Genomic DNA, 25,391 nt, shown 5'->3' with positions numbered 1-25,391 from the left:
ACCCCCCGCTAGCATCTTCCCAGTAACACTGAACGTCCCTGAAAGCCGTGCACTCGTCCATGGGATTGCTTCTCTGGCCCGCTAAAAAGCTGCCTTTTCCTATTGGGCAGGAAGACCTGGACGTGTGCTGACGGCTGCTGGGGTGTCTGCCTGCCATGCCCACGCCTCTGGCTGCATAGGAACACAGGGTCCCCGGCCCTCTGGCTGTACGGGCATTGTTCTATGTGCTGGGATGAAAAATCTATTGCAAAATAGAATAATTCCATGCCTCTTTAAGATGTTGATCCATCCACACGTCCCTTCTCCCATCCATCCACGATCCCCTCCCACTCCCCAATCTCCTTCCCTTCTCCCACTCCTCTGGGGCCGTCTCTCTATGCTTCCCAGGTGGCTGTCACTCCGCTCTGTATTCATTCTTCCTCCTCATCAGAGGACCTGGTCCACGTCTCCCCATCCATCTTCTCGCTCTCTCCTTCCCATCAGCCTCTCCTGTCCACCCCCTCTGTTCCCTACCAGTGAGCCTGTATTTCCCCTGCCCACTGTCGGTGCATCAGATCCTACCTCACTATACACCCCCAACACACTCCTTCCCATTTTCCTTTACCTACCCACCCATCCGCCCACTTGTGCAACATTGCTTTAATTGTGTGTGTTTGTTTCTCAGAGTGCGGGGAAGGGTGAAATATTCGCAGTGGCACCAGGAGAGATTTTGAGCTGTGGAGAGGCAATGGGACCTGACACCATCTCTCTTCGTGTCACCTTCCCTTTCCGCCTCATCCCCTCAAACTTTGGGCCCCGCTTGCAATCCAGGAGACACCCAAAGTGGCTGCCTCCCTCCTCCCGCTGGCCCCCGCCCCTGCTGATGCTGCTCCTTCGCTGGGAATGGAGTTGGAAGCCAGGCGAGGAAGGAGTTAAAAGCAGCAGCTGGAGCAGAGTTGGCTGGAAGTTTGAGCGGCTGCGACGCTCTCGCGCTGTCGTGGCTCTCATTAGAGCTGACAGATCTCCCCTCCTGATGCGGACACTCTCTCCACCGACACAGCGGGAGCTCCGCGCTGAAAACTTTATAATTGGTAGCTCTGGTGGCAGCTTCTCCTCTTCACGCACAGAGCTTTCTGCTATCCCTTCAGGTTCCCCCCCTCTCTAAGTTCCAGTAATTGCTTTCAACCTCTTGCTTTAGTGAGCGTTTGGGAACAGGACGGAATCACACGGTTTGACTCAGGCGGCTTTAGAATCTCAACTTCACTTGCCAACCACTGCTTCTGGGAGTTTTTTTCTCTAATTGTTTTTTTTTTTTAAATGTCCACCCCTTTCCCTCCCTTGTCCCCTCCCCGCCATCAGCTTCATCCTACCTTGCTTTAACTCCTGCCAGAGGCTGCCAGCACTCTGCATTACACCACCTGCCCCCCCTTGAGCACAGCCTCCTCTGCCACCCCCTCCCCCCACACCCCAGCACATGTGTGATCTAGCAGCCAAGGCAACCTGGATAACAAGAGTACCCCTGGAGTCAGTCACACAAGCTCCAGGGCTGGTATTTCCCAGGAAAGGGCAGGCAGAGAATCCATAGGAGGAATTGTAAATAAAAAGACAACTTGGGTGCCGCCCCCCCGTGCAATGGATACACACGTGTCACACGGCACTACAGTTCCTACGCATGGTCACACGCACCAGGCATCTTTGCATTTAGCGCGCGTGCAAGAGATGTGGAGACAGTCACCTATGTGCCATATATACGTCATTAAAATACTCAGCATGGGCAGTGCTCATAGATTATCTCCTTCTCCCCTCACCCAGCCGGCACCACCCTGTCCCTTTACCCAAGCTTGCCTGCGCTAGCGAGAGCCTTCTGCAGCTGCCGCTCTCAACAGCCACCCTGGCTCTCTTTCGCCTTGAATCTCTCTCGCTTTGCAAACCTCAGAGGAAAGCCTAAATTTCTTCTGAATTGCCCTCTTTTGTTAACTAATTACACAAAGCACTTCTGGGGTGGGGGGGGGGGGGAGACAGCTCGTATGAAATGCAGACAATAAATCAAGGGCAAGATTTCCAAAAACAGGGGCCTGAGGGTGAGCTCCGAAGTCTACATTCGGACACATAATACATGGCTTGATATTTGGAAGTGCTGAGCACCCACCAGCTCTCCTGGCTTCAAGAGGACTAGGATTTGGCTCTAGAGTTGGCTACAAAATATTGCCCATCCCATGGGTTGCAAACATTACACAACATTCATGTACACATGGTGCCATAGATAGCAACACAAAAACACACACAACACGCTGGTTACACTGTGCCAATGTCAAACCCCCACATGCTATGGAAGCAAACGCACAGTACATGTGGCATTCTGACTGAAATTTTCAGAGGAGCCTGCAGAAATCAGGTGCCCATCTTCCACTGAATTTTCACTTGAAATACCCAGCCTCCATTTCTTACGCTGGTTACAACAATAGTCTCTCTTTTTCGATCTAGCAATTCAATGTGTTGTTTCATACGTACATGAATGTGTGATCTACCACGGTTCGAGTGATTGATTCCTTCCCCCACTGCCCACAAACCTGCACTTGGTTTTGGGACAGGACCCCTTACCTTTAAGATAGATGGGTGACTGCATGGCAAAACGTGCACCTAATCTGCAGGTGCAATTGGCAACTATTTTTCTGCCTATATAAGATTGCACATTGTTGTAGCTAAGGCCCAGGTGAGCAGATCTAGGAGGTCTGACAATAATTTGTCAAACATCATGTTTCCTGGCTCTCTGTAAGTCACAACCCCAAATATTGGGACTATCCCTATAAAATCAGGACATCTGGTCACCTTAGACCCAGCTATTCCCTCCCGATGGAGAACAGCTTAATTCTGCCACTTACATGCAGGGCAAGTAAAGAGTTTGACTCCACACCACCCTTCAAGTCTCTTTGGTTTGCACCTACCTGTATTTCCAGCTGCTGTACCACTTGCATTTGAACTCGACACTGGGCCGTGCTTCGGTCATCAAGTGCGTGTTCCGTATTGAGGTGTCTAGACAGAGAAGAATGGATTTTATATCGACAGTTCCCAGAGCCCGCCATGAAACACAGCACCTCCTACTGGCCCATGTCCGCACCTACCTATGGCCTGCAAGCACCTCTTATCTGTATTATGGGAGCACTGGAGGCCCCAATCAGGCCCCAGTCCCTGCCCTAATGAGTCTGCAATTTAAACAGATAAGACAAAGCATGGGAGGGGAAACCGAGCCACAGAGCGGCAACGTGACTTGGCCAAGGTCACACAGCAGGTCACTGGCAGAGCCGAGAAGAGCAGGTCTTTTACATCCCAGGCCAGTGCCCTACTCCCTGAACCACACAGTCTCTCAGCCCCTTCCCCAACAGCACTTGGATTGCCTCAGTTTGCCACAGAGAGTCCATTGAAATACAGAACAAACAGCTGGTACCTGTGGAGGGTGAGCCTGCAAGCCAAGCCCCGCGGGAGGTGAGAATACGGTACAACTGTTGGCTCCTTAAGCTCAGCAGGAAAATCCCATTTCCAGGATGTACCCGGTAAGACTGACTGCACCCAAGGAACAGGTTTCCAGGCAGACACAGGCAGCATCGTGGGGATTCATTTGCATTCCATAAGGGACTCCCCAAAGGCAGGAGGTGGCATTTCTGAGGTGCTCTGCATTCTAGACTCTCAGTGCCTCATGAACATTCATGCATGAAGCCTTTCAAACACTCTCCCCCAGGCAGGTAAATATGATCAGCTCCATTTTACAGATGGGGAAACAGAGCCCAAGGAGGGGATGGAGCCAGGTCAGTGGCAGAGCTGGGACTAGAACCCAGGGTCCCATGCCTTACCCACAAGGCCCTCCCCTTCAAGGAACTCTGCTCGCTCAACCACATGGAGGTCCCAGCCACGAGCACGGACCAGGATGTCAGGACAGACAGAGAAATCCTCAGCTCTGGAACCCAGGGAGAGTGGAGATAGCTCAGTGACAAGTGCCGGGCTGTGGACTCTCGCTGGAATAGGGTGATGCCTTGCTCTTCCCTGCCTCTCAGACTAGGATCGCCCTCCAGCCAGGAATCAATCCTGCCCCACACAGCTCTGTGCCATCTCCCCTCCAGGCCCCATCTCGCTAAACCACGGGCGCTCAAAACACGGCCTTCTGAGCTTGACAATGCAGCACCAGTCCTGCCTCTCCCTGCGACTGTGGCACACGAGGAAAGCTCGCTCAGGGCGCTGGTGAGCGCTGAACAAGCAGGAATAATTCTCCGCCGGGGTGAATTCAAGGTGCAAGAAAACATTAGGGCTGCATTACGTTTAGATGTTTTAAATACACCAGCCCCGATGGTGCTGTCTAAAGCAGCCCTGGGTCTTGCAAACGTGGGGACCCATCGTTTCAGACTCAGCCACAGGTGTTGCCGCAGGTGAGGGGATTTGGGAAAGAAACACAACAGGCGGATCCCCGTCAGCCCCGCTAACTAAACGAGCGCAGAGCGAAAGCCTCCCCAGCCCCATGTGGTGAGCGCTCTGCACTGTCAGCGGCCTGCCATTGGTGTCCCCTCTCCCCTTTTTCTGAGCTCTGCGGCCCCCTCTTTTCTCTTCACCTTGAGCCGTGCTGCTCCTCTGCCTCTGTTCTCTCTCCCCCGACCCTGCCACTTGACAGATCCCTGCTATCAAACTTCTCCCTCTAATGTCAGTCAGAGCCATGCAACAAAACATCAGAGAGCCTGTGTTCCTGGATGCTGCGGTGTCGGGAAACCGAGCTCCCAGGGCCGGGGGCAGCTGCTGCTGACGTGCCGAGAGCAATATCCAAGCTAGAATCCGCATGTCCCATGCTCCCCAGACACGCTATGCTGAACTCTCCCCATTTGTCTCCCTTTGATCTCTCTCTCCAGTCCGCCTGCTCAGTCAGTTCCATCCCTTATTCTTCCCCTTCCACCTGGTCTGGATATTCCCTCTGCTCCCATCACACATGATACAAACGGGGTGGGATCCTCAGACGGTGTCAAGCTAGCTTAGTTCAGTGGGCTTACTGGTACCAGCTGAGGATCTGGTCCACGGTCACCCGAGTGCCAACTCGCAGTGTAATTGTCCTGCTGCTGTACTGTGACTCAAGAGGGCAAGTGAGGGGAAAACCCTCCTCTCCAGTATCTGGGATTTTACTTTATATGGGGGACGTCTGGCATCTCCTTTAGCATTCCATGACTTTAAAAAGTCTCTTTAGGGGCAGGTCAATCAGATCGGAAATAAGTCACCTGGCCTTGCACTGATCTTCACCGAATTAGTGTTTGACTCCCCTCCACGTTGCTTTCCATCTAGGGCGGTGTGGCCTAATGGACAGGACACTACACCGGGTCTTGAGACATGGTTTCTAATTCCCAGTTCTGCCACTGACTTGCTGCATGACCTTGGGCAAATCCCTGCATCTCTCTGTGCATTGGTTTCTGTACATCAGCGCAGTGATATCGACCTGTGTTGTAAGAGCCATAGCTGAAAACGCTCCGTACAAGCTAAATATTATTATTAGAGACCTCCGAAGTCTTTATAAACATGAATTAATGTAGCTTCCACTCTCCACCCCCAGGAAGTAGGTATTGGGGAAACGAAGGCACAGGGCGGGGAAGTAGCTGCTCAAGCTCACATGGGAGAGTCGACAGCAGCACCAGGAATAGTTTTATAGGCTTTAAAGCCAGAAGAGACCATTGCGATCGCCTAGTCTGATCTTCTGTATAACACAGGCCATACAACTTCCCTGAATTAACCCATGATTGAACTACAGCAGGTGTTTTAGGAAAAATAGCCAATCTCGGTTTGGAAATTGCCAGTGACCCTGGGTAAGTTATAAAAACAAAGTCAGACTCCCAAGCACTGTGCTCTAACCAGCAGGCGATTTTTCCTGCAGAAGCCACCGTAAATCTCCTCAAGGATCATATGTATGTGCAGATAACGGTATTTCATTTCTCTTGACTTCCACACCATCTCTTCTGCTTGGAACTTCTCGCATGCTATGCCAAGCAACCTCCCTGTCTTCAAAGCCATTTAAAACTCACTTCTTCCAGGAAGTCTTGCTACAAAAATCCACCATGCGGGTTTGGATGGTTGAACCCTCTCCACTTTCCAAGACACACAGATTTGGAAAAGGTGGCTCATCTGGGGCTATATGGGCCCACGTCGCATTATGGGCTAGATTTTCACATCAGTGAGGTGTGTAGTCCCATGGCAAAATGCATGTCTAATTTATAGGTGTAATTACCAGACACACAGATCAGGTAATTGTATGTGCCAGTGACATTTGCGAGTGCAACTATGCAAGCAAATTAGTCGTGAATTGCGAGCACACAATGCATGCCTAACTTGTTAGAAAATCTGGCCCTGGACTGTCTATATCTGATTTAGGTTGTACGCTCCTAGGTGTAAAGGCAACGCCTCTACCCATGATGGAACCAAACATACTACTGGTATGCAAATGATGGTCATTTTGGTGACTCGGCTTCCAACCAGGACTGGGGACAAAATACAGAGATACCATGGGAGAAGTTGTCCAAATGGGATCTACCCACCAATCTCAGGAGGTACCAGGACTCTCACTGAAAAACTTGTTTATGGGAGATTTCCAGCCCTATCTTGCAAAAACAAGATGTTGGGGACAAGCTTCCAGACATGCGTCTGAACTAACCCGACAAAATGTTTGAGCTTCTTTCATCACTACTATCTATCTAGCTGGAGATGGACTGAGGTCTTTACTCCTTGCTTCTCTGTATGGTGGGACTAAGACATGGGTACTTCTGCAAAGAATAAGCTGTCAGGAGTTTTGGCATTCTCTGATGAAGGAGGAAAGTGTAAAATTGGGGCGGGGTGGTGTCTCATCTGGAAAGTGCTTTCATTTTCATCTCCGTGTCAGAAAGTTTCTTTCTTCCTTCCTGTGCCCAGGGGTGGAGGTCCTCAAACTGCTCCAGCATGTATAAGAAGCCCAATAACTTGGTTAACTCTTTGATAGAGGTGGGTACAAATTGGCCCTGTGGATTCAGATGCACCCAAAATTCAAGCTGGTTGAAACATTTAAAATTTAAAAACGGAGACAATTTTTTTTACAAACTTCTTAGCAAAAATTCTTCCCCCTCTTTCAACCATCTCTACCCAAAACATTGGAGAAGCTCAGGATTCAGACTGGTACTTCACAGATGGTGCCCTGCTCTGCATGAGTCAAACCAAAACTAGTGATCCAAACACTGCTGAGCTTCTGATCTAGTTTCAGTGCTAGTAGGTTGGGGCTATCCCTGCTTGCAGTCTGCTTGTGAGGTCAGTGAAGTATTAGACCCATTGTACAGGTGGAGAAACTGAGGCGCAGAGAAGCAAAATCTTACCTAAGGTCAAGCAGCAAGCCAGAGGCAGAGAAGAGAATCGAACCCAGGAGTCCTGAGTCACCAAGCCCCTTGCTCTAACCACTAGGTGGCACCCCTCTCTGGCTCCTCTGCCTTCCTTACTTCATTAACTGCAGCAAGGCATAGTCTTGCAATAGCACAATGCCCCCTGTCCTCTCCTCCTGGCTCTTTCCTTTGAATAAAGATGCTTTCCCCTTCTTAACCCATCTCCCCACACGCACAGCGGTCACTCTTCCCTACCCCCCGACTGAGCCTGCCTTGGTATTCACTGCAGCTGGCACCTGTTCCACCCTTCCTGAACAAAATGGGGAGGCAGACAGGCACATGGCTGGTGAGATCAGCTGACGCGCTGTTTGTAAAACAGAAGTCTTTCAGACACAAATAGACACACACACGCACAGTGCATCTCTGCCCCAACTCCCACAACATTCCCTTCAGCGCAGAGAGGGGGAAAGGAAGAAGAAAGAAAAAAAAAAAGGAAAGAAAACCCGTCAGTTTCTTCTGATGTCTTTGCTAAAAATCCCGGCTACAAAGAGATCTAATTGCAAATGAACTAATTAAGTAAACCTCTGACGAAGCGTGAAAACAATTTGTTTGACCCTGACGCTAGCGGAGGGCTCTTAGACAGCGGAGTTAATCAGTCAGTGACAGAGCCCACAAGCGGTGTCAGCAGGCTGCCGCGCTGCCATCTGTTTCTTTCTCTTCTCTCTTGCGCGCTCGCTCTCTCTCTCTCTTCCCCCCTTGCAGAGGGTGAGCTGCTAACTTTCCTCGTCTGTCTTCTGTCGCCCTCCCCCACCCAAGTCCTGTGCTTTCTCTAGGTCTTACACTCTCTTCTCCTCTAGCATACCCTCCCTCCATCCCCCTGAATGTACAGACTAACCTCCTTGTTATGGGATGGGGTGGGGGCCCGCACGCCAATTTGGCTGTTACGCTTGAATATACAGTCCACCCACTGGCTGAACTGAAGAGTTTCCAACGCCAAGACACAGGGCGTGCTAGCACCCCCCTGGTACAGATGGGAAACTTGGGCACAGAGACACGAAGGCCCAGAGTTTCCAAAAAGTGACCAGTGATTTTGGGGGCTCAATCTGAGACCCTCCCCCTCAAAGGGACCTGACTTTCAGGCAGTGCCGAGTCCTCTGGAAATCAAACCCGTCCAAGGTGCTAAGTTGGGTGCCCAAAAAAATCACTAGCCACTTGTAGAAAAATCGATTTTTTAAGGCCCCATCTGTAGCCTCTGAAGAGATAATGAGCTCCGCCTAACCCCGGACAGTTGGAAGTCATGGCTTTTCTGACCTACCTCTACTGCCCTCAGCCTGGGGTGCAGGTGCAAGGACCAACCCCTCCCTCTTCTGCCCAAAGCAGTACTGAAGTACAGGGTGCTAGCAACGTGGAGGGTCTGGATGGCCCCCGAGTGCAGGGCAACTTGCAGACCACCACACTGGCTGCACAACCTGGGGGAGCCAGGAATGAAATGACAGCCCCGGAGAGACACAGCAGGGGAGCGACCTACTTGACAAACTGTCCCAAGTCCTCACAGAGGGTTTCACAACCAGGCCACTTGCATTCTCCGTGTCCGTACAGAGGGTGGGAGCCGGGGTTCTCTTCATGAGAAGAGCTGCTGAGAGAGTGAGATGGAGGAGAAGGAACGAACCGTTACACTGGGGATCTTACACATGACAGGCTGGCTCCTGCAGTTCCAAAGAAGCTTCCAGACCAGGACCACCCCAAGATATTAACACATCTCCTTGCACCTTTAAGCCAAGGCTCTCAAATGCATCAGTCAAGCCTTATGGAGGCTAGTGAACATGATTACAGCTCATTTTCCAGACGGGTAAGCTGAGACGCAGAGAGGTTAAGCGAGTTGCCTACGTAGCAACAGAGCCCAGCTCCCTCAATTCCCAGTCCACTGGACTATGCTGGCCCCACTCCCAATAACAAACAATGGATCCATTACCCATCTAGCCTTTTCTTAGACCTACAGGGCAAAATAAAAGGCTGGCCCAGCTCGGTTCTACCTGTCCCTCCTTGGCGTGAGCATGGCGCTCTGTCCATTGGGGAGAGAGTGGTGGGAAATGGGAGGCGAGACCTTGGCGGCCGAAAACGAGGTAGAGTTTGAAGTGTTGGTGGTCAGGTCGAGGCCCTCTTGCTTGATGCTGTCTTCTACAGGCTGGGTAGCGGTGACCTCTTTCCAGAGCTGCTGCAGGTCTGAGGGACACACAGCTACATGCCGGACGGGGTCAAGGGAGAGAGGAGGAAAACACACGCACAGAGACAAGGGTGAAGATATGGAGCAGAGAACCACCACTGCCCAACAGTAACCTGTGCTGAGAAGAACCCAGCAAAGGGCAGCTTTTAGTTTAATCAAAGGGGGGGTGAAGACCACCAGCCTGACAGCCTTGAAGGCCTGAGCGCTACCTAGCCATGGTAGCAACAGCAGCACCAGATTCCCTCTTGCTGCCTCGACTAACGCCACAGGAAATTCAGTGGGCCTGGTTTGCAGGCATGCGAGGGAACCTTCCTTTCAGGCTTTGCTCCACGAGGCAGCCAGACTCCCCCACAAAGTTTTGTTCCGAGCGTCGGGGTCCAATGAACCCAACGCTCAGTGGAAACGGCCCAGTTTCACCTGGCGTTCTGTCCTGCCTGCTGGAGCCGCACACTTTCAACAGGCATCTGTAAATGGTCATTTGACCCTGGCCCCAGGCTTGCTTCAAAAGGATCATGAAGCTCTCGGAATGAGCTGGAAGGAGTTTCCAGTGCGTGACCCAAACCTGGGAGAGTCCTGAGTGAATCTGGGGGAAGTCGTGCCTTGCTCTGGCCTCTGCACTTCACCCAGATGGGCCACCCCTCCACAGGCGATCAGGGCATTCATTCTCCAGGCATAAGAACTCTGCCTTCCGGGCACGCATCCCTCATTCCCAGCGCCTGCCTGTACCACCAACCCCACACAGGAACCTCTATCAGCCAGGGCATTAAACAACAGGAACGATATATGCAAACTCAGGGCCTGTTCCTGTTCCCACAGATGTTAAAGGCAAAACTCCCATCGCCTCCTTCATTGGCAGCAGGATTGGGCCCTGAACTTACAGACTATACCTCAACTGCTCCTATGCAATTTTACTGCTAGTGATTCTATGAATCACTGTTACCGCTCCTGTATAGCCCACGATTGTGCTGGAGAGAGACGGACTCAAGCAGGCCTAAAGTGCACTGAAAACCACCCAGTTGCTACTAAAAGCCTAAGAGCTCGGAGGCTGCGTTTGTAGCTGCTACCCATGGGTAACGCCCACCAGGCCGACGGCTCATGCTTTAAAGGACAGAACAAGAGCGAGGAGGTTTGCCACGCGCTTTACCTTGTGGAAGGGTCTGCAGGGGAACGGTGCCTTGTCCCGGCTGAAGGCTGACCAGCCCCTGTCGCTGAAGGTTTAACAAGTGCTGCTGCTGCAGCTGTTGCATCTGCAGTAGTTGCTGTTGAAACGCCAGCTGTTTATTCCCTAATGGCTGCTAGGAGACAAAAGGAAAAAAAAAAATCAAAACATTATTTTCGACACTGCAACCGAGGCCTTGCCGGGAACAAGGGCCTCGCTGAGCAGCACGGAGTGCCGGTTCCCAGCATCAGCCTTACGCCTGGTCAGCACAGACCTTTGTCCTAAATCGCTGGTCCTCGGTAGCCAGTCAGCATGTCGCCAAGACAGAGTCTTTGATCTATCGGAAGAGGAGGAGAAGGAAGAGAGGAAAAAAAAAAAAAAGAGGGAGGAGAGAGAGAGAGAGAGAGCGTGTGCTTGCTTAGAGCACGGAGCGCTCCAGCTCCATCTGTTCGATGAGTATTTCCAACGCCTGTGCATTGGGATCACGCAGGGGGATAAAAAACACCGCTGCTTTGCGCTGCTATTCAGTGGCTGGCTGAGGCTCTCCACACACCTTAGAAACATTAGCCTGCTGAGCTTCCTGCGAAGGCAGCAAAGTTATCATTAACCCTATATTACAACCACGGTTACCAGGGGTGTTTCCCAGGGCTACAAAGAGGCCAAGGTGGGTAAATAACATCCCCATTTTACAGAGAAATCATTATTTTAAATATTATTTTAATAGCTAAATAATTAGCTATTTAAGCATCACAAGCCTGCTGTCAGGTAGTTGTCGGACAATTTGTACAGAACCGGGCACAATGGGACCCCCTTCTTGGCTGGTGCCTAGGCACTGCTGTAAAAGATAACGTATAAGAACTTGGCCTCTAGGAAATGTCCCCTTAATCTCCCTGGGGCTAACAGCTGGCTTATGGCCTGTAACAGGACCATTTGTATTCCTTGCTAAACTGATTTCCCCCCCCCCCCATCTCTTTGAGTATTTACGGTTGTAACTCTGGATAGCCTTGCTGTTCATAACAGTGTTTAACCTCTTCTTGAATCTTGCTCAGCTCACGGGCCTCCAGGCTAACTTGTGGCAATGAGTTCCACAGGCTCCATGTGTAATTGTATTCCCTGTGCTCAGTTTTGAAGGTGCCACCTCACAGTTGCATCAAACGTTCCCATGTTCTTGACTGATGAGACAGGGGAAATGGAGGTTCCTGATCTCCCTTCTCTATCCCACCTGTTAATTCTGTATGCTCTTATTTGTATTGCAGCAGTGCCTAGAAGCCCCAGTCCCAGCCAAGGATCCCATGGTGCTAGGTACTGCACAAATACAAACCAAAGGCAAGGTTCAGCTGTGCTGTAGGGTGGGCAAGCCCATGCTTTATACCGGCTGTTCAGGTTGCAGTGTTCCAAGCCCCTAAGCATGCGCATTGACAGTTTTTGGTCCCCCCGCCTCTTTAATTTTACACCACGGAGAAGGAACCCAGGCTCCCCGTTCCCAGCCCGCAGGTGCAGAGACCAACACAGAAAGGTAAAGCAGCTGCCTGGAAGACCACAGACTGTACCGCTCAGATAAGACATACAGGACCCTCCCCACCTATCAGCTAACTCAGTGGTTCTCCACCTATTACCACTGTGGGCCTCTCTCTGTTTACATGGGCTGCATCCACACAACATATATGCTACCTGTATGGCCCTAAGGATGTCACATGGGCTGCAGCTGTGTGCTGGTTGAGAACCACAGCTCTAACTGGTATAACCCTGCTAGGCTGGGGTCATCTCTGGGGAGGTGACAAGAAACAGAGGAGAGGTACCTAGAGGAGGAGAGTTTTGAACGGGGGAGGAGGGAAAGGGCAGCCGCTGATCTGTGGCAAGGTGGGAGAGAGGGAGCCTGTCTGTACCTGCCCACTTGCATCACAGCCGTGGGCTTTGCCGTAACTCTTTGAATTCTGGATTCCTTGGACCTGTTGTCAGCACACAGGCAGGCCTATGTCAGGTGTTAAGGAGGCTTTGCCTCTCTGAGTGCAGAGAAAGTTGGGAAACTTCCAGTTGCTGCTCCAGAAATCTTCTCTCACCTCATATACACATTAACCCAAGACAGGGAGCACCTGGAGAAGTAAAAATCCACATGGCCTGGTCTTCACTGCACAGTTCACTCGAGCACTGCCCCTAACCTGAGTTCACACACAGATACCTTGCACTCCCCCGCCCCCCAAGTTGGCTGGCCTGAGGAAAAAGCTTTTTATGGTCGATGTTCTCACTTAGGTTGTAAACAATTCGGGGGCTTGGACTGCCTTTGTTCTGTGCTTGTACAGCGCCTAGCGTAATGGTGCCCCAGTCCATGGCTATGGCTCCTAAGCACCAGGGTAATACTGATTATAATTATAATTATAATAAGGTTGGGTGAGGATTCGCAGCTTGGAGCCATTGTGAAACAGTCATCCGGCCCTACCTCATACTGAGCATGAAGAGCTGATCCAAATTGAACCTCTGCCCACGAAACCTAAACTAAACCCTGAGCTTCTAACCAGGAGCTGAGACACGTGGTAAATCTTGGGAGGAGAGACTCTTCCTGGAAAATTCCCAGGTAGGTGCAAGAGGTTTGGATCATTTTGGACACGACTGGGATAAACCCGGAAGCTTCTGACCGCAAGTAGGAGGGTGGTTAAACAGCACAGCTGGGAACCAGAAGCCACGAGGTCTGTCACCAGTATTCACGGTCTCTCACTGGGCAAGTCACTCACTTCACCGTGCCTCAGTTTCCCCATCTACAATGGGGATAAGGATGTTGACTCACCTCAGTGCTGGGCTATGAGGATTAATCATTAGCATCTGTAAAACAAGGTGAGCTCTTGGGTTTCCTTGAAGAATAGTAGGGTATTTAGATCTTTGGTTCTCAATCACTGAGCCAGAGACGGACGAGACCCCGTCTTGCACATCTACTGGCCAGGATGGCTCCCGAAGGAGAAATCAACAGGGCTTTATCCCCCAAGTCTCGGGACTTCCCTGTGCTTGGTGACAAAGGCACAGACTATAGTGATCTCCTTTCGGAGAAACCCCCCCCTTCATTTTCTAACTCTTGGGTGCCTGGGAGACAGCGCACGCTCAGGTAGCCTGCATACTCCAAGGCTAGGCCAGGAATGCTGGGGGTGAGACAGACTCCTAGCCAGGAGACCAGGGAAGACTCTCTTCACGGCATTTAGGTGGGGAAAAAGGTACGAGGAGAGCGGATCCCCGAAGGCCCCAAAGGAGGTAGAAGTTCCGCTCAGTGGTTGCCAGACAGTCATTCATGTTGGGAAGGGTTTTATGGGGGTGTGAGACGCACACACAGGCCTGGAGGGGAGGGAGGGCAGCCCAGCCCTTGCCTTTGTTACCAATGGCAGCCAGAGTTTACTTTCTCCCTTCCCCATGGGCCTTTCGGCAAGCACAGGTTCCTGCCTGTTACATCAGGCCGCCTGAACACTGCCTCATTCACTCAACTTCCAGGCTGTAAAACAGAAGGAAATTGGGAGCGGATTAAGTCATTAGGATCCCCCGGGCAAATCACTTTCACCTCATAACTCAATAGGGCTCTTTATCTTTTCCATCTACCTGCTCCAGAGTCCTAGGAACCCTGGCGGGGGCAGCAGCAGCTGTGGCACCACTTCCCCGGGGCCTCCGGCATGTATATGGGCAAGAGACTCAACACACAAAATCAGCAGGGCGAGACCACCTCTCTGTGGCAGCCGCCAGCAGGGGATCTCAAAGTACTTCCGACTCTACAGCCCTGCGTGGGGGCAGTGGAGGATCGCACCCATTTTACAGACGGCCGCACAGAGAAGCAACTTGCCTGAGATCAGGGGTAGGAGCTGGGAACGGAACCCAGGAGTCCTGCCTCCTAGTCTTCTGCTCTAAAAACCGCAGCTGCACCGAATAAATACCAGCCTTTGCCCTTTGGGAGGGGAGGTGTCACGGCCATTTTTAGGCCAGTAACACTCAGCTCCAGGTTCGACTTTAACCATCAAACTGCTGAGCTTGGGGGTGTGTGTGAGTGTGAGAGAGAGAGAGAAGTCACATCAGCTTTGTCTGGATTCAATGTCATTCAGAATTAATAATCCCTTGGGGCTTTGGCTGGTGCTTGGGCCACGAGTGCCCGAAAACGCTTCGTGAGTCTTGGACGGTTTTATCACTCGATGATTACCTGTTTGTGCCCTCTGAAGCACCTGGCATCAGCCATTGTTGGAAGACAGGATACTGGGCTGGATGGCCCATTGGTCTGACCCAGTATGGCCGTTCTTATGTAGGGTTTCTAACAGCCCAGCCTCCTCCCCTGCCCCAAAATCAGGTGGGTTAGTTGCAAATATGTTATATATAGCACAAATTCTGCAAAAGACAAATAAACAAAAAAATCACCCCCACCCTTCTGCCCTCTAGCAAGCCACATCCCTCTGGCTCCCTCTTACAGCAGTAGGGAGCGGGTAATACATTCTGCCAGGGAAAATAAAGTTTCCTTCTGGTGTTGCCTGGCGGCTTGTGTCCTTCCCTCCCCCACCGCAAGATGTGCGGCTGCCATAGTCTGTGGGTTTCTCTGGACACTTTCACTTTCAGAGGTCATCCGCGGCACGCTCTTGATAGAACCAATGAAGTATGAAGCTTATCTGCCCACCGATAAAAATCTCAAAACACAAAGAAAGTAATTCCTGAGCTGCACTCTGCCAGTCACCAGCGCCCATTGGGGCGCTCCGTTCTCTCATGTTGTGGGGGTGGGGAGATGAAAGGGGGGGCTAGTAGGGAACAATCCAGGATCCTGTCCCTCCCCCTCACCCCCGTGATCCCCGTACTCTTCCCCAGCGACGGGGTCCGAGTTCCTTAACGCATTTTGTCTGCACTCTGTTTACATTAGACGCAGCTGAGTGGGTGCAGCTACTGGGGTAACAGGCGCCGTCACTTTGATTTATGAGCACATCAAGAGGAGTTTCGGCGTGACACTCTGGACTGACAGGAGCACTTCATTAATCTGACGCCTAGGTTACTTGCCAGCCAATCCCCGCGCGCTGCCTCCCCCCGCCCCGCCAAGCTGTACAATATCAGCCACTACACGGGGGTCACTGCTGGAGAGGCGACGCCGTTTATTAAAAAAAAATCCCCCTCTCCCTCCCGTGATCTTTGGAAGCACAAAGGGACCAAATTTGTAACAATAGGGACCTGCTGGGTTTACCCTTACCCTGGCTCTGTTTAGAGCAGCCTTGCTTCAAAAGACAGCAGCAAGAAAATTACACCCGCCTGGACATCACTTCTGCTTTGCCTGCGCTTACCGAGCGGAAGAGGAACACGGCAAGGATACTAATGCTGTAAATTGCCCACCCCGTGAAAATAAAACCACCCAGAGCTTTGCTTAGAGAGTCAGCATTACAAGACACCTTAGTCTTATTTCAAGGCAAGATGTGGAAAATCCAGTCCAACTCCTGACTCAGCTGGACAACAGGGTCATTCTCATGATTTCCTCCAGTGTACACACCTGGTCTCTCTCATGCACTCACCCACCGCTCTTTGCGCGCTCTCAGCCCATTGGTACAAAATAAGGAAATTGAGACAGCAGACTCTGCTGTATTCAAGTCTCAAATTCCCAAGGTCCGTCCCCCACCTCACTGCAAGTGACCTCTGGAAGAGATATATATGGCACATCACTGCATCCGCCCAGACAGGATATAGTCCGACTTGCTTTCCCGTGCTCTCCTCCATCCTCCTCTTTTCCTGTTCTTCCCCCACTCCTCAGGAGGTTTCCAACCATGCTCTGGTTCTACTCTTCTGCCTGCAGAGATATGAAACTCTCCTGCATAGCAGGCTGCTACCTGTTCTGAACCTCATTGCACAACACAAAGAGATGCCCACCCACTGATCCCCCGACACTCGAAGACAAGTTGGTAACTTAGAATCACACCACGCTAATCCATGAACTCAACTGAAGGGAAAGAAGTTGTTCAGTTTACAAACATTGTAGTGGCGTCCGTAATTAAATACTGCCATGGTTGCCATGAAGGAGATGGCACCGGCCAACAGCTACTACATGGCGGTATCTGCGATAATGCAGTTATTCCCCCTTCCTTTTGGCAAACAATGTTTACAGTTCACCACCAAGTGCTTCCTGTTGGCAAATGTTGACGTTTTAATGGGCACCACCCTGATTCACTTTGTGAAACTAATCCCTATTCAGAAGGGGACCGCCCCACGGCCTATGCACCACTTATGCAGCTGTAAGACAACAGGTGCCTGCCATGTTAAGTGAGGCATCAGACTGGTGCTGGCCCTGTGCACAAGAGTGAACTGCACCATTACCAGATGGTATATTGATCGTGAAACAGATCCCAAGGCCTACTTCCAAACTGCTGCTACTTGTGCTCAGACCACTTCAAAATATCCCTAACACAGCCGCCTTTCCCTTAATTCCAAAGCTCTTCCTTTCCCAGCCAACTTGCTTTTGTCGGTCACTCAGGGCACTGGTCCGGAGCCCTTTCCTTGCTGCAACTCTCCTTTCCATACTGGGAAACCTCTTTGCTGCGTTTGCAGGCAGGCTTCACGGTGTTTAGGAGAGTCTTTTTCCATACACATGCACCCCTTTGATTACTTAGCATATACTGAATAATCCCCCCCAAAACAGTATTAATTTTAAGGAATCCTTAGCAAACAACAAGACATAAATTCCTGTTGGATCATTATTAATAATCAATAAGCAGCTTTTTAAACTGAGTAAATGCCTAGGTGAGCCCTTTGCCAGAGCTCAGTAGAGGCACTGCAATATAATGTCCGTGGCCAATGGGAAAAGATGCTCTGGGAAACGCAGATTTAAGCCTCTTGGGTTTCTTGAGCATATCTGGATATTTCAGTCACCAGGACATAGTTTGGATCAAGTCTGACCCCTTCACCTTGTAGGTCAATGCTACAACAATAAAGGGGATGGACTAGATGACCTCCTTCAGCCTTACACTTCTACGGTTCTCCTTCAATAGGCTTTGAATCAAGCCCTTAAAGTCAATGGGAGTCTTTCCATTGATTTGATCAGTCACTGGCTCAGGCCCTAAGGCCTCAGTTCTGCAAAGCATTTAGACACACACTTAAGTACAGCCTCATTCAGTAGATCACTCAACCACATGTTTCACTTCTAAGGCCTTGTCTACACTGCTATTTACAGCGCTAAACTTTCTTCGCTCAGGGGTGTGAAAAAACAGCCACGTTCTCAGTGCTGGCAGAAATTCCCCTCATGGAGGCGGTTTTATTACAGCGCTGGAAGAGCTCTCCCCCAGCGCTGGAGCCGCGACTACACAGCCACGTTAAAGCACTGCGTCGGCTGTGTAGACATACCCTAAGTCTTGCTGAAGTCAAGGGGACTTGAGCAGATGGCCGAAGTTAAGTGTGTGCTTTGCTGAACAGGGATGGGCTGCTGAATGGGGACTTCTGGGGAATATATTCCCATGGCCTTGCCATACCAAAAGATGGTGCAAAAACAACCTCTATGCAGGAGACCAACAAAAAGCTCCCCACAGATGACAGTGGAGATGTGGCTTGTACATAACATAAGAAAATAAGAACGGCCATGCTGGGTCAGATCAGTGGTCCACCTAGCTCAGTATCCGGTCTTTCGCCAGTGACCAGCGCCAGGTGTTTCAGAGAGAGTGAACGGAACAGGGCAATTTATCGAGTGATCCATCCCTTGTCATCTGGTCCCAGAAATGTGGGAGGAGTCCAGAACAAACCTTGTTCCATACTACATAAAGACAAATTATTTTTTGTTGTTATTTGATTTTTTTTTTTTAAGGAAAAAAAAAGAGAAACAAACCTCAGAAACAGAGAATACACATGAGATCATTTAACAATTCAGCCATTCTGAGAAGACTTTTAAAGTGGCCTTCTGGAATAGAATGGCAATGCTGTATAAGATGCACAAACCATAAAGCCCTACCACTAACTTAATTCTCCACTTTGTCTTTTTATTCACCTGTGTTAAACATAAACTACTAAAAATAAATAACTAAAGGGAAAACAGTATTTTTCTTCTGCATAGTAAAGTTTCAAAGTTGTATTAAGCCAATGTTCAGTTGTAAACTTTTGAAATAACAACCATAACATTTTGTTCAGAGTCACAAACATTTCAGAGTAACAAACAACTTTCATTCCCGAGGTGTTCGGAACTCTGAGGCTCTACTGTAGGTAAAATGAGAGATCGGGACTAATGGAAATATAAAGGAATAAACAGAGTAGCAATACTCAATGGATGGTCCCAGCAAGCCAGCACTAAGCCAGCAACTTGCCAGATCCTGGCATGTGACATCAAACAGTGCCAAGGAGAAGTTACCCCAAAAGGGCTCGTCTACACTTACAGATGTTCCTGGCATAGCTATGTGTGATTTTTTACTAGATTAGCTATGCTGGAAAAAGCCCACAGACACAACAGATCGACAAGCTATACCAGCCTAAGCATTTTTATACTGATCTAAGAGTAGAGGGTTGTGCCATTATTGCTATACCGGTGTCACTATACTGGCAAAAGCCTCCTAGTGTAGACAAGGCTAACTCACAATGGGCTGACATCTTGGAGCGGGGAGGATATTCACACTTCAGTGGACTCCTGAGCATACAAGAACCACCTGCACGTAACGTGTGGGGTGGGCTTCATCTCACATCTGTGGGGGTTTGTGATTGCAGACAAGCTTTGCATCTTCACCAGTGAGGTGTCCACCTTGGGTCTCTTACAGGTGTTTGTATCTGGGCTGGTGTTGGACACTAGACGGCACGGCCACGTGTCAACTCCACTGCCCTTTTGCCCAACTGATTTCTCAGGCTATCTGTCTTTCCCCGCAAGTTTTCATTCAGACCGGAGCACGTGGCTCTATATTTTCAACTCCAGCAAGATCACGGCCAAAGCAGGGTCCATGCCAGCTGTCAAACACCTTCCTGAGAGGCAGGTCAGCTTCTCCTGGACTTCTGCCCATTCTCATTGAGTTAGTGCTTACAGGGGATACCATTGCACTGCATAGGCCAGTGGTGCCTGGCGTGACCAAGTACCCACAGTGAAGAGCCCTCTTCACAGAAGGCAACAGGGCAATCGCCTCCATGGGTATTATTCTGAGGATGCTTTTGGCCCAATGGAACTAGGTTAACATGGACACCTTCTTACGCCTCTGACCATTGTTCTCCTTCTACTTCTTCCACTCTTAGAGACTTGGTCGTCAAGCTAGAAGAGACAAGGGGCCTTTTAATGGATTAAACCTTCATTCATACTCATCAACTGGAGTAAATGAGACAACTGAAGTCTACTGTCACTCCAGATGGGGGTAGATTGAGTGAGTCCAGATTGTCTTCATTCCTAGAATTCCCCTAATAGGATTTTTATCCCCACACAGGACTCTACTGGCCCTGGTGACACAGTTATCCTGCAATCACCTTAAGCTGCTTTCTTATCAGATAGAACAAAGATGTAGTTTTAGAGCCGGTGGAAATTTTTTGATTTCCCTTCTCCCTGCAAAATGGCCTGATTTTGAAAATAATGTTTTGTGTGCGCAAAAACTTTGATTTTCTCAATATTTTCCATTTCTCAGCAAAAAATTTCATTTACAGTTTTTGATGTTTATCTCCTTTCATTTTCTGTTATTTGACGGTTGAGTGTTATTTAACGTTTTTCTTTTCCGAATGCCATTTTCGATGGGTCAGCTGAAGTCATGTGGTAGGTTTTCCCCTCCCCCAAAATTGAAAAATTAAAACTTGATTTCACAAATTGAAAAACATCAGTTTTGGAAATCCATTTTTAATAGTTTAAAGAAACTGGGAAAAAAAGTTCTCTGGGAGTTTTAAGGGAAAAAAAGCCATAAAAATTGATTCATTCCAAAAGTTATCAGAACAAAAACATCTTTTTTTATATATATATTTTTCTCCTATCCAGATTTACACAGAGGTTTGATCAATTCAGTTTTACCCTTTGGTTAAAGATTGACTCAATATTCCTTAACAATCCTGGTTAATAATGTCCAGGTCCTTGCGAACATCAGTTATAGCAGGGATCCAGAATTAGGAAGGATGGCCTAGTTTAGGAGAGAAGGGATGGGGGTGTTGAAGGGCCCTTTGTCTTTTAGGGTATGTCTACACTGCCAACACACCCACTCCCCGGGGCAGAGAGTTTCAGAGCCCGGGTCAACCAACTCTGACTTGGCTATGGGGCTAAAAACAGAAGTGCAGACATTCCGACTCAGGCTCTGATACCAACCCTCTCGCCAGGTCTCAGAGCCTGAGCCGCAGCCCAAATGGGAATGTCTACACTGCTGTTTTTAGCCCTGTAATGCAAGCCCCATGAGCCCAAGTCAGCTGATCTGGGCTCTGAAACTCACTGCTGTGGGTATGGTTTTTTTCTTTTCCCCTTCCAGTTTAGACGTACCCATACTACTCACAAGAGGTGGGTGATGAAACAGCAGATGCTCTGTGGAAACCACATCTATCATCAAAACATTACAAGTTCAAAGCGTCATCTGTACTGGGTATTTTGTTTGGTTTTTGCAATGGCACTGTAATATTGGTGCAAATGCCCAGTGTAGACGTGCTGTACTGATGCTACTTACCCTGCTAACTTATTGGGTTTTAACCACACCAGTGCAAGATCCATTTTTCAGTAGTGCAGCACGCCTGTATTAATAATACCTACCGAGTTTTTACACTGTGTTTGTCATCTGCAGATCTCCAAGTGCTATACAAAAGGGAGGCCTCATGATCATTTTACAGGTGGGGAAAGAGAGAGAAAAAGAGGTGAAGCGAATCACCCAAGGTCACTCAGCAGGCAGAGAGTAGGAATAGAACCCAGGTCACTTCAGGCACAATCCACTGCCCTATTCACTAGACCACATTGCCTGCCTTTGCATTTCAGCACATTAGAGGTAGTAGATAACACCGGTGCATATTCCCCCTTGTCTAGACAGCCTTAACAAGGCTACTGAAGTGGGCAGCCACAATCAAGGAACAAAACACGTGTCCCGTCCAGGGCCGGCTCCAGGGTTTTTTCCACCCCAAGCGGGAGGAAAACAAAAAAAATGCGATCGTGATCAGCTTCACCGTGCCGCTTTCTTCTTCGGCGGCAGGTCCTTCCCTCCGAGAGGGTGCTTGGGGTGGCCAACGGAGAGGGGCGGCACGTCCGGCTCTTCGGCGGCGGGTCCCTCCCTCCCTCTCGGAGCGAAGGACCTGGCGCTGAATTGCGGCCAAAGACTGAAGCGGCGGCAGTAGAGCTGATGGCAATTGCGGTTGTTTTTCCCCCGCCCCCTGCTCTTTTTGCCGCTTGGGGCAGCAAAAACCCTGGAGCCGGCCCTGTCTTCATTGCACCTTTCACTCAAGTGTTCCTCCTGAGGCCTGGCCGCACACAAACTCCTCGCCTGAGCGCAGTGGTGCTCGTCACGTGGGTAATGGCTGACGCGCGAGTGCAACTAACACTCAAGGTAAAGTGCAAGCACAGCTCAAGAGTCCCATTGGACGGGGCATCTCTCAAACACACTGAATTTCAGCCTTTCCCCGGTGCCTTGTTTTTCCAACTTTCCCTCTCTGTCTCAAGCTAATATTAGTCAGAGAAAATGGCTCATGGTCGCCAACTCCAGCGGTTCAGCTCTTGGCTCTTAGGGACTCACAGGGGAGAGGGGAAAAGAAAAGATTTTTCCTCTCCTCTTCTTGAAAAGATCCCTCCTGGATGAAGGGGCGGAAGCACAATCCTGACAGCCCTCGAACTTATTCCACTTGCACAGAAGCATACGCACACGCAGCCCTACGCACACTCAGAGATTCACAGCTGCCGATGAGCAGAATTCCACAGAGAGCGGAAATTCGTTCGGCTAAGAATCCACTCAGCACAGAAGCCTCCAGCAAGACATTGACTGTGGGTCGGGCAGTACGGAGAACTCCCCGAGGGAGAGACGTTCCTATGTTGGACACGGCATATGGACACTGCTGCTCTCACACCCAAGTGACCTCATCACCTCCCACACTCCAGGCATATTTTATAGATGCATCATTCAGTAATGATGCACCGTGAGCTACAGGGTTACGCATATGATGTGTCAAGTATCAGAGGGGTAGCCGTGTTAGTCTGGATCTGTAAAAGCAGCAAAGAGTCCTGTGGCGCCTTATAGACTAACAGACGTTCTGGAGCATGAGCTTTCGTGGGTGAATACCCACTTCGTCGGATGCGGGTATTCACCCAGGAAAGCTCATGCTCCAAAACGTCGGTTAGTCTATAAGGTGCCACAGGACTCTTTGCTGCATATGATGTGGAATTTTATGATAGGGTAACCACAAGAAAAGGTGTCCCAAGTGGCTTAGGTCCAGCTGCCCCACCCTCCCAGCCCCATAGCACCTCATTTATCCACGCCACCTCCATAGCCATATGCCCCTATCCCCTGGGCCCCTCCTTCCACCGACATGCCTGCCAGCGGGCTACCCCAAACACTAGGATTTACACACGCCACGCCTTTTTCCTCCCCTTTGGCTTGCACCAGTTCCGATCTGTGCCTGCATCTGTGCCCCGAACCTGTATGGGCGAGCTCACCTCTTTGGGTTGCTGCTTTCCGGCTTGCTGCTGTGTCAATAGCTGCAGGTGAAGCTGCTCCTGTTGCTTCTTGTAGTATTCCTGCAGCTGAGGGGAGGGAGAGCAGAAAGCAGCACACGTCAGGGAGGCAGCCGGAAGATCCTGCCCATGCCTAACCACTTAGGTTCTTAAACTGGGCTTTGCACAAGGCTGCCAACTCTGGCCATGTTACTGCCAGGCTCACGATGTTGGTTGGTTTGCTTAAATACCCAGCTCCTAAAGTCAGGTGAAAGAACATTTCAGCTATTTAAAGACAGCACTGGCAGTCTGCTGCTCTCTGCCTAACTCCACGGTAGAAGTGAGACCCACAATCAAGATTTTGACTCCCTGGGATAATTAAAATTCACAATTAATAACAACAACAACAACACTCCTTCTCAAGTGTCTTTCACTTGAAGCTCTCAAAGCCCTTTACATATACCAATTAAGCCTCACTTATTATTAATCATCCTATGTATTAGGGTATGGCCTAGAAGCCTCAACCAGGTCAGGGCCTCATTTTGCAAGGTGCAGCAACAAACATGTACTTAATTCAGTATTATTGTAGGTATTAGCAATTAGTGATCTGCGTTTTAGAGGGGGAAAGTGGGGTGTGAGGAGATGGACTGACTTAGTCAAGGTCTCACCGTGAGCTCGTGACACTGTAGGGAATGGAACCCAGAAGTCCTGACTCCCAACATTCTGCTCTAGCCAGCAGAAGTACCAGCCCCCCTGTAAGCCCCACGCGATGCTTTGCCAAAGGGTGTGGCTGAGATTGACATGCAGGCTCCAGCAGCAGTCAAATTAAAACAGCATATCAATGAGAACGAGATGTGTTCCCAGAACAAACAGCAACATGAGTAAAGGTGACTCACTCATAATGGCTAGCGTTAGGGCAGAGAGGCTGAAATACTAGGGTGGTGATGGAACGGGGCTACAGGAAAGTCTCTTCCCCTTTCCTCTGGTTTGTATAAGCCTCGAGAATGCACTCCTGGCCTTTCTGAGTAATATTTCTATTGCACACTGCTTTTCTTCCTCCAGATTAGACTGGCTGCTCTCACTTTGGAAGCAGCTGTGGTCTAGCAGCAGTTGGGGCAGGAGACTAGGAGCCAGGACATGTGGGTTCTATCCCCAGAAAGCCACTTCCGCTCAGTTTACCCATCTGTAAAATGGGGACAACAACTACACAGGAAGCTTAATTAATGCTTGTAATGCACTTTAAGATCATCTCATAAAAGGTGCTTTTGTTCCATATTTTGGATTTTCAGGCAGGGGTAAATTCTAGCTCTAAGATTCCCTCCTCCCCCCACTCCCGTCTCCAAATAAACTGTTCCCGATGGATTTGTTTTCCATAAAAGCCACAAAGAAGCATCCACAAAGCCGGGAAACCCTTGGCTTCTGCTGAATGCTGGGAAACCTTTATCAGCTCAGGGACTGACAGCAGCAACTTTGCTTTTTCTGTCTGCGGAACAGGTTTGGAAAGCCGAGCTGTTTACCCGAAAGCCAATCAAAACCAGGTCTCTGTAACTCGGTTGAACAGGGTTCCGAGAACATTGGGTCAAGAGGTGAGAGGTGTGATGTTTGGTTTTCTTCTGGTGGAGAATGCAAGCTATTCTGGCCTGGGTTGTTTAATCTGCAGTCAAACATGTTTCTTTATCCGGCTCCAAAGAGGCTCAGAAAAGGACTCCACCCAGGTTAGTGTTTACCCTTTGTTCTTTCCCTGGGGCCAACCTTGAATCCTTATCAGCGTGTTTGGAGTAAACAGGTACGGAAGGCAAGAGAAGGGCGTGGAAGATGCTTGTGGGATTTCTCGTACTCCCCCTTCCTCCCACCCCCTGGAGATGTTTACCCAAGTCCTTGTGTTTTGGAGTTCTTTCCCTCCACCCCTCTTTTTCCACTCATTTTGCACTGAGAGAGAGAGAGAGAGTGTGAGTGAGTGTGTGTGTTTTCTGGAATGCAAAGAAAGCTCAGCTCTGAGGAACGAACCGGAGCTGCTAAGTCTGGGTCTGGATCCAAACACCTGCCCCAACTCAGGGAGAGTCCAGAGTCGAGCTTGAAGCTCGGGGCCCACCGGGGAGACAAGGGCGCGCCACGAAGCCTGGCCCCAGATCCAAATGG

At 49.9% G+C, this 25,391-nt stretch overlaps 1 protein-coding gene across 8 annotated transcripts in view; it reads right to left on the bottom strand.

The window, feature by feature from the left end:
* FOXP4 (forkhead box P4) overlaps nt 1–25,391 on the bottom strand; it is a 140,724-nt gene that overhangs the window by 29,582 nt on the left and 85,751 nt on the right. For 5 of the 8 annotated variants that reach the window (XR_005597669.1, XM_039535187.1, XM_039535192.1 and 2 more), the window contains 5 exons: nt 23,256–23,342; nt 10,709–10,859; nt 9,374–9,578; nt 8,869–8,976; nt 2,925–3,012 (listed from right to left, as the gene is read on the bottom strand). Coding sequence is in view for 7 of the 8 variants with exons in the window: in XM_039535187.1 (XP_039391121.1) it covers nt 2,925–3,012; nt 8,869–8,976; nt 9,374–9,578; nt 10,709–10,859; nt 23,256–23,342 (639 nt within the window). In the remaining variant the exon portion in view is untranslated. The remainder of the gene's footprint in view (nt 1–2,924; nt 3,013–8,868; nt 8,977–9,373; nt 9,579–10,708; nt 10,860–23,255; nt 23,343–25,391) is intronic. The other 3 variants (XM_039535189.1, XM_039535190.1, XM_039535191.1) reach the window with 3 other exon arrangements.

The sequence above is a fragment of the Mauremys reevesii genome, linkage group 4 (genome assembly GCF_016161935.1).
Source record: "Mauremys reevesii isolate NIE-2019 linkage group 4, ASM1616193v1, whole genome shotgun sequence".
Lineage (NCBI taxonomy): Eukaryota > Metazoa > Chordata > Testudines > Geoemydidae > Mauremys > Mauremys reevesii.
Note: the sequence above shows the minus strand (reverse complement) of the source record. Positions and strands in the feature narration are given on the sequence as shown.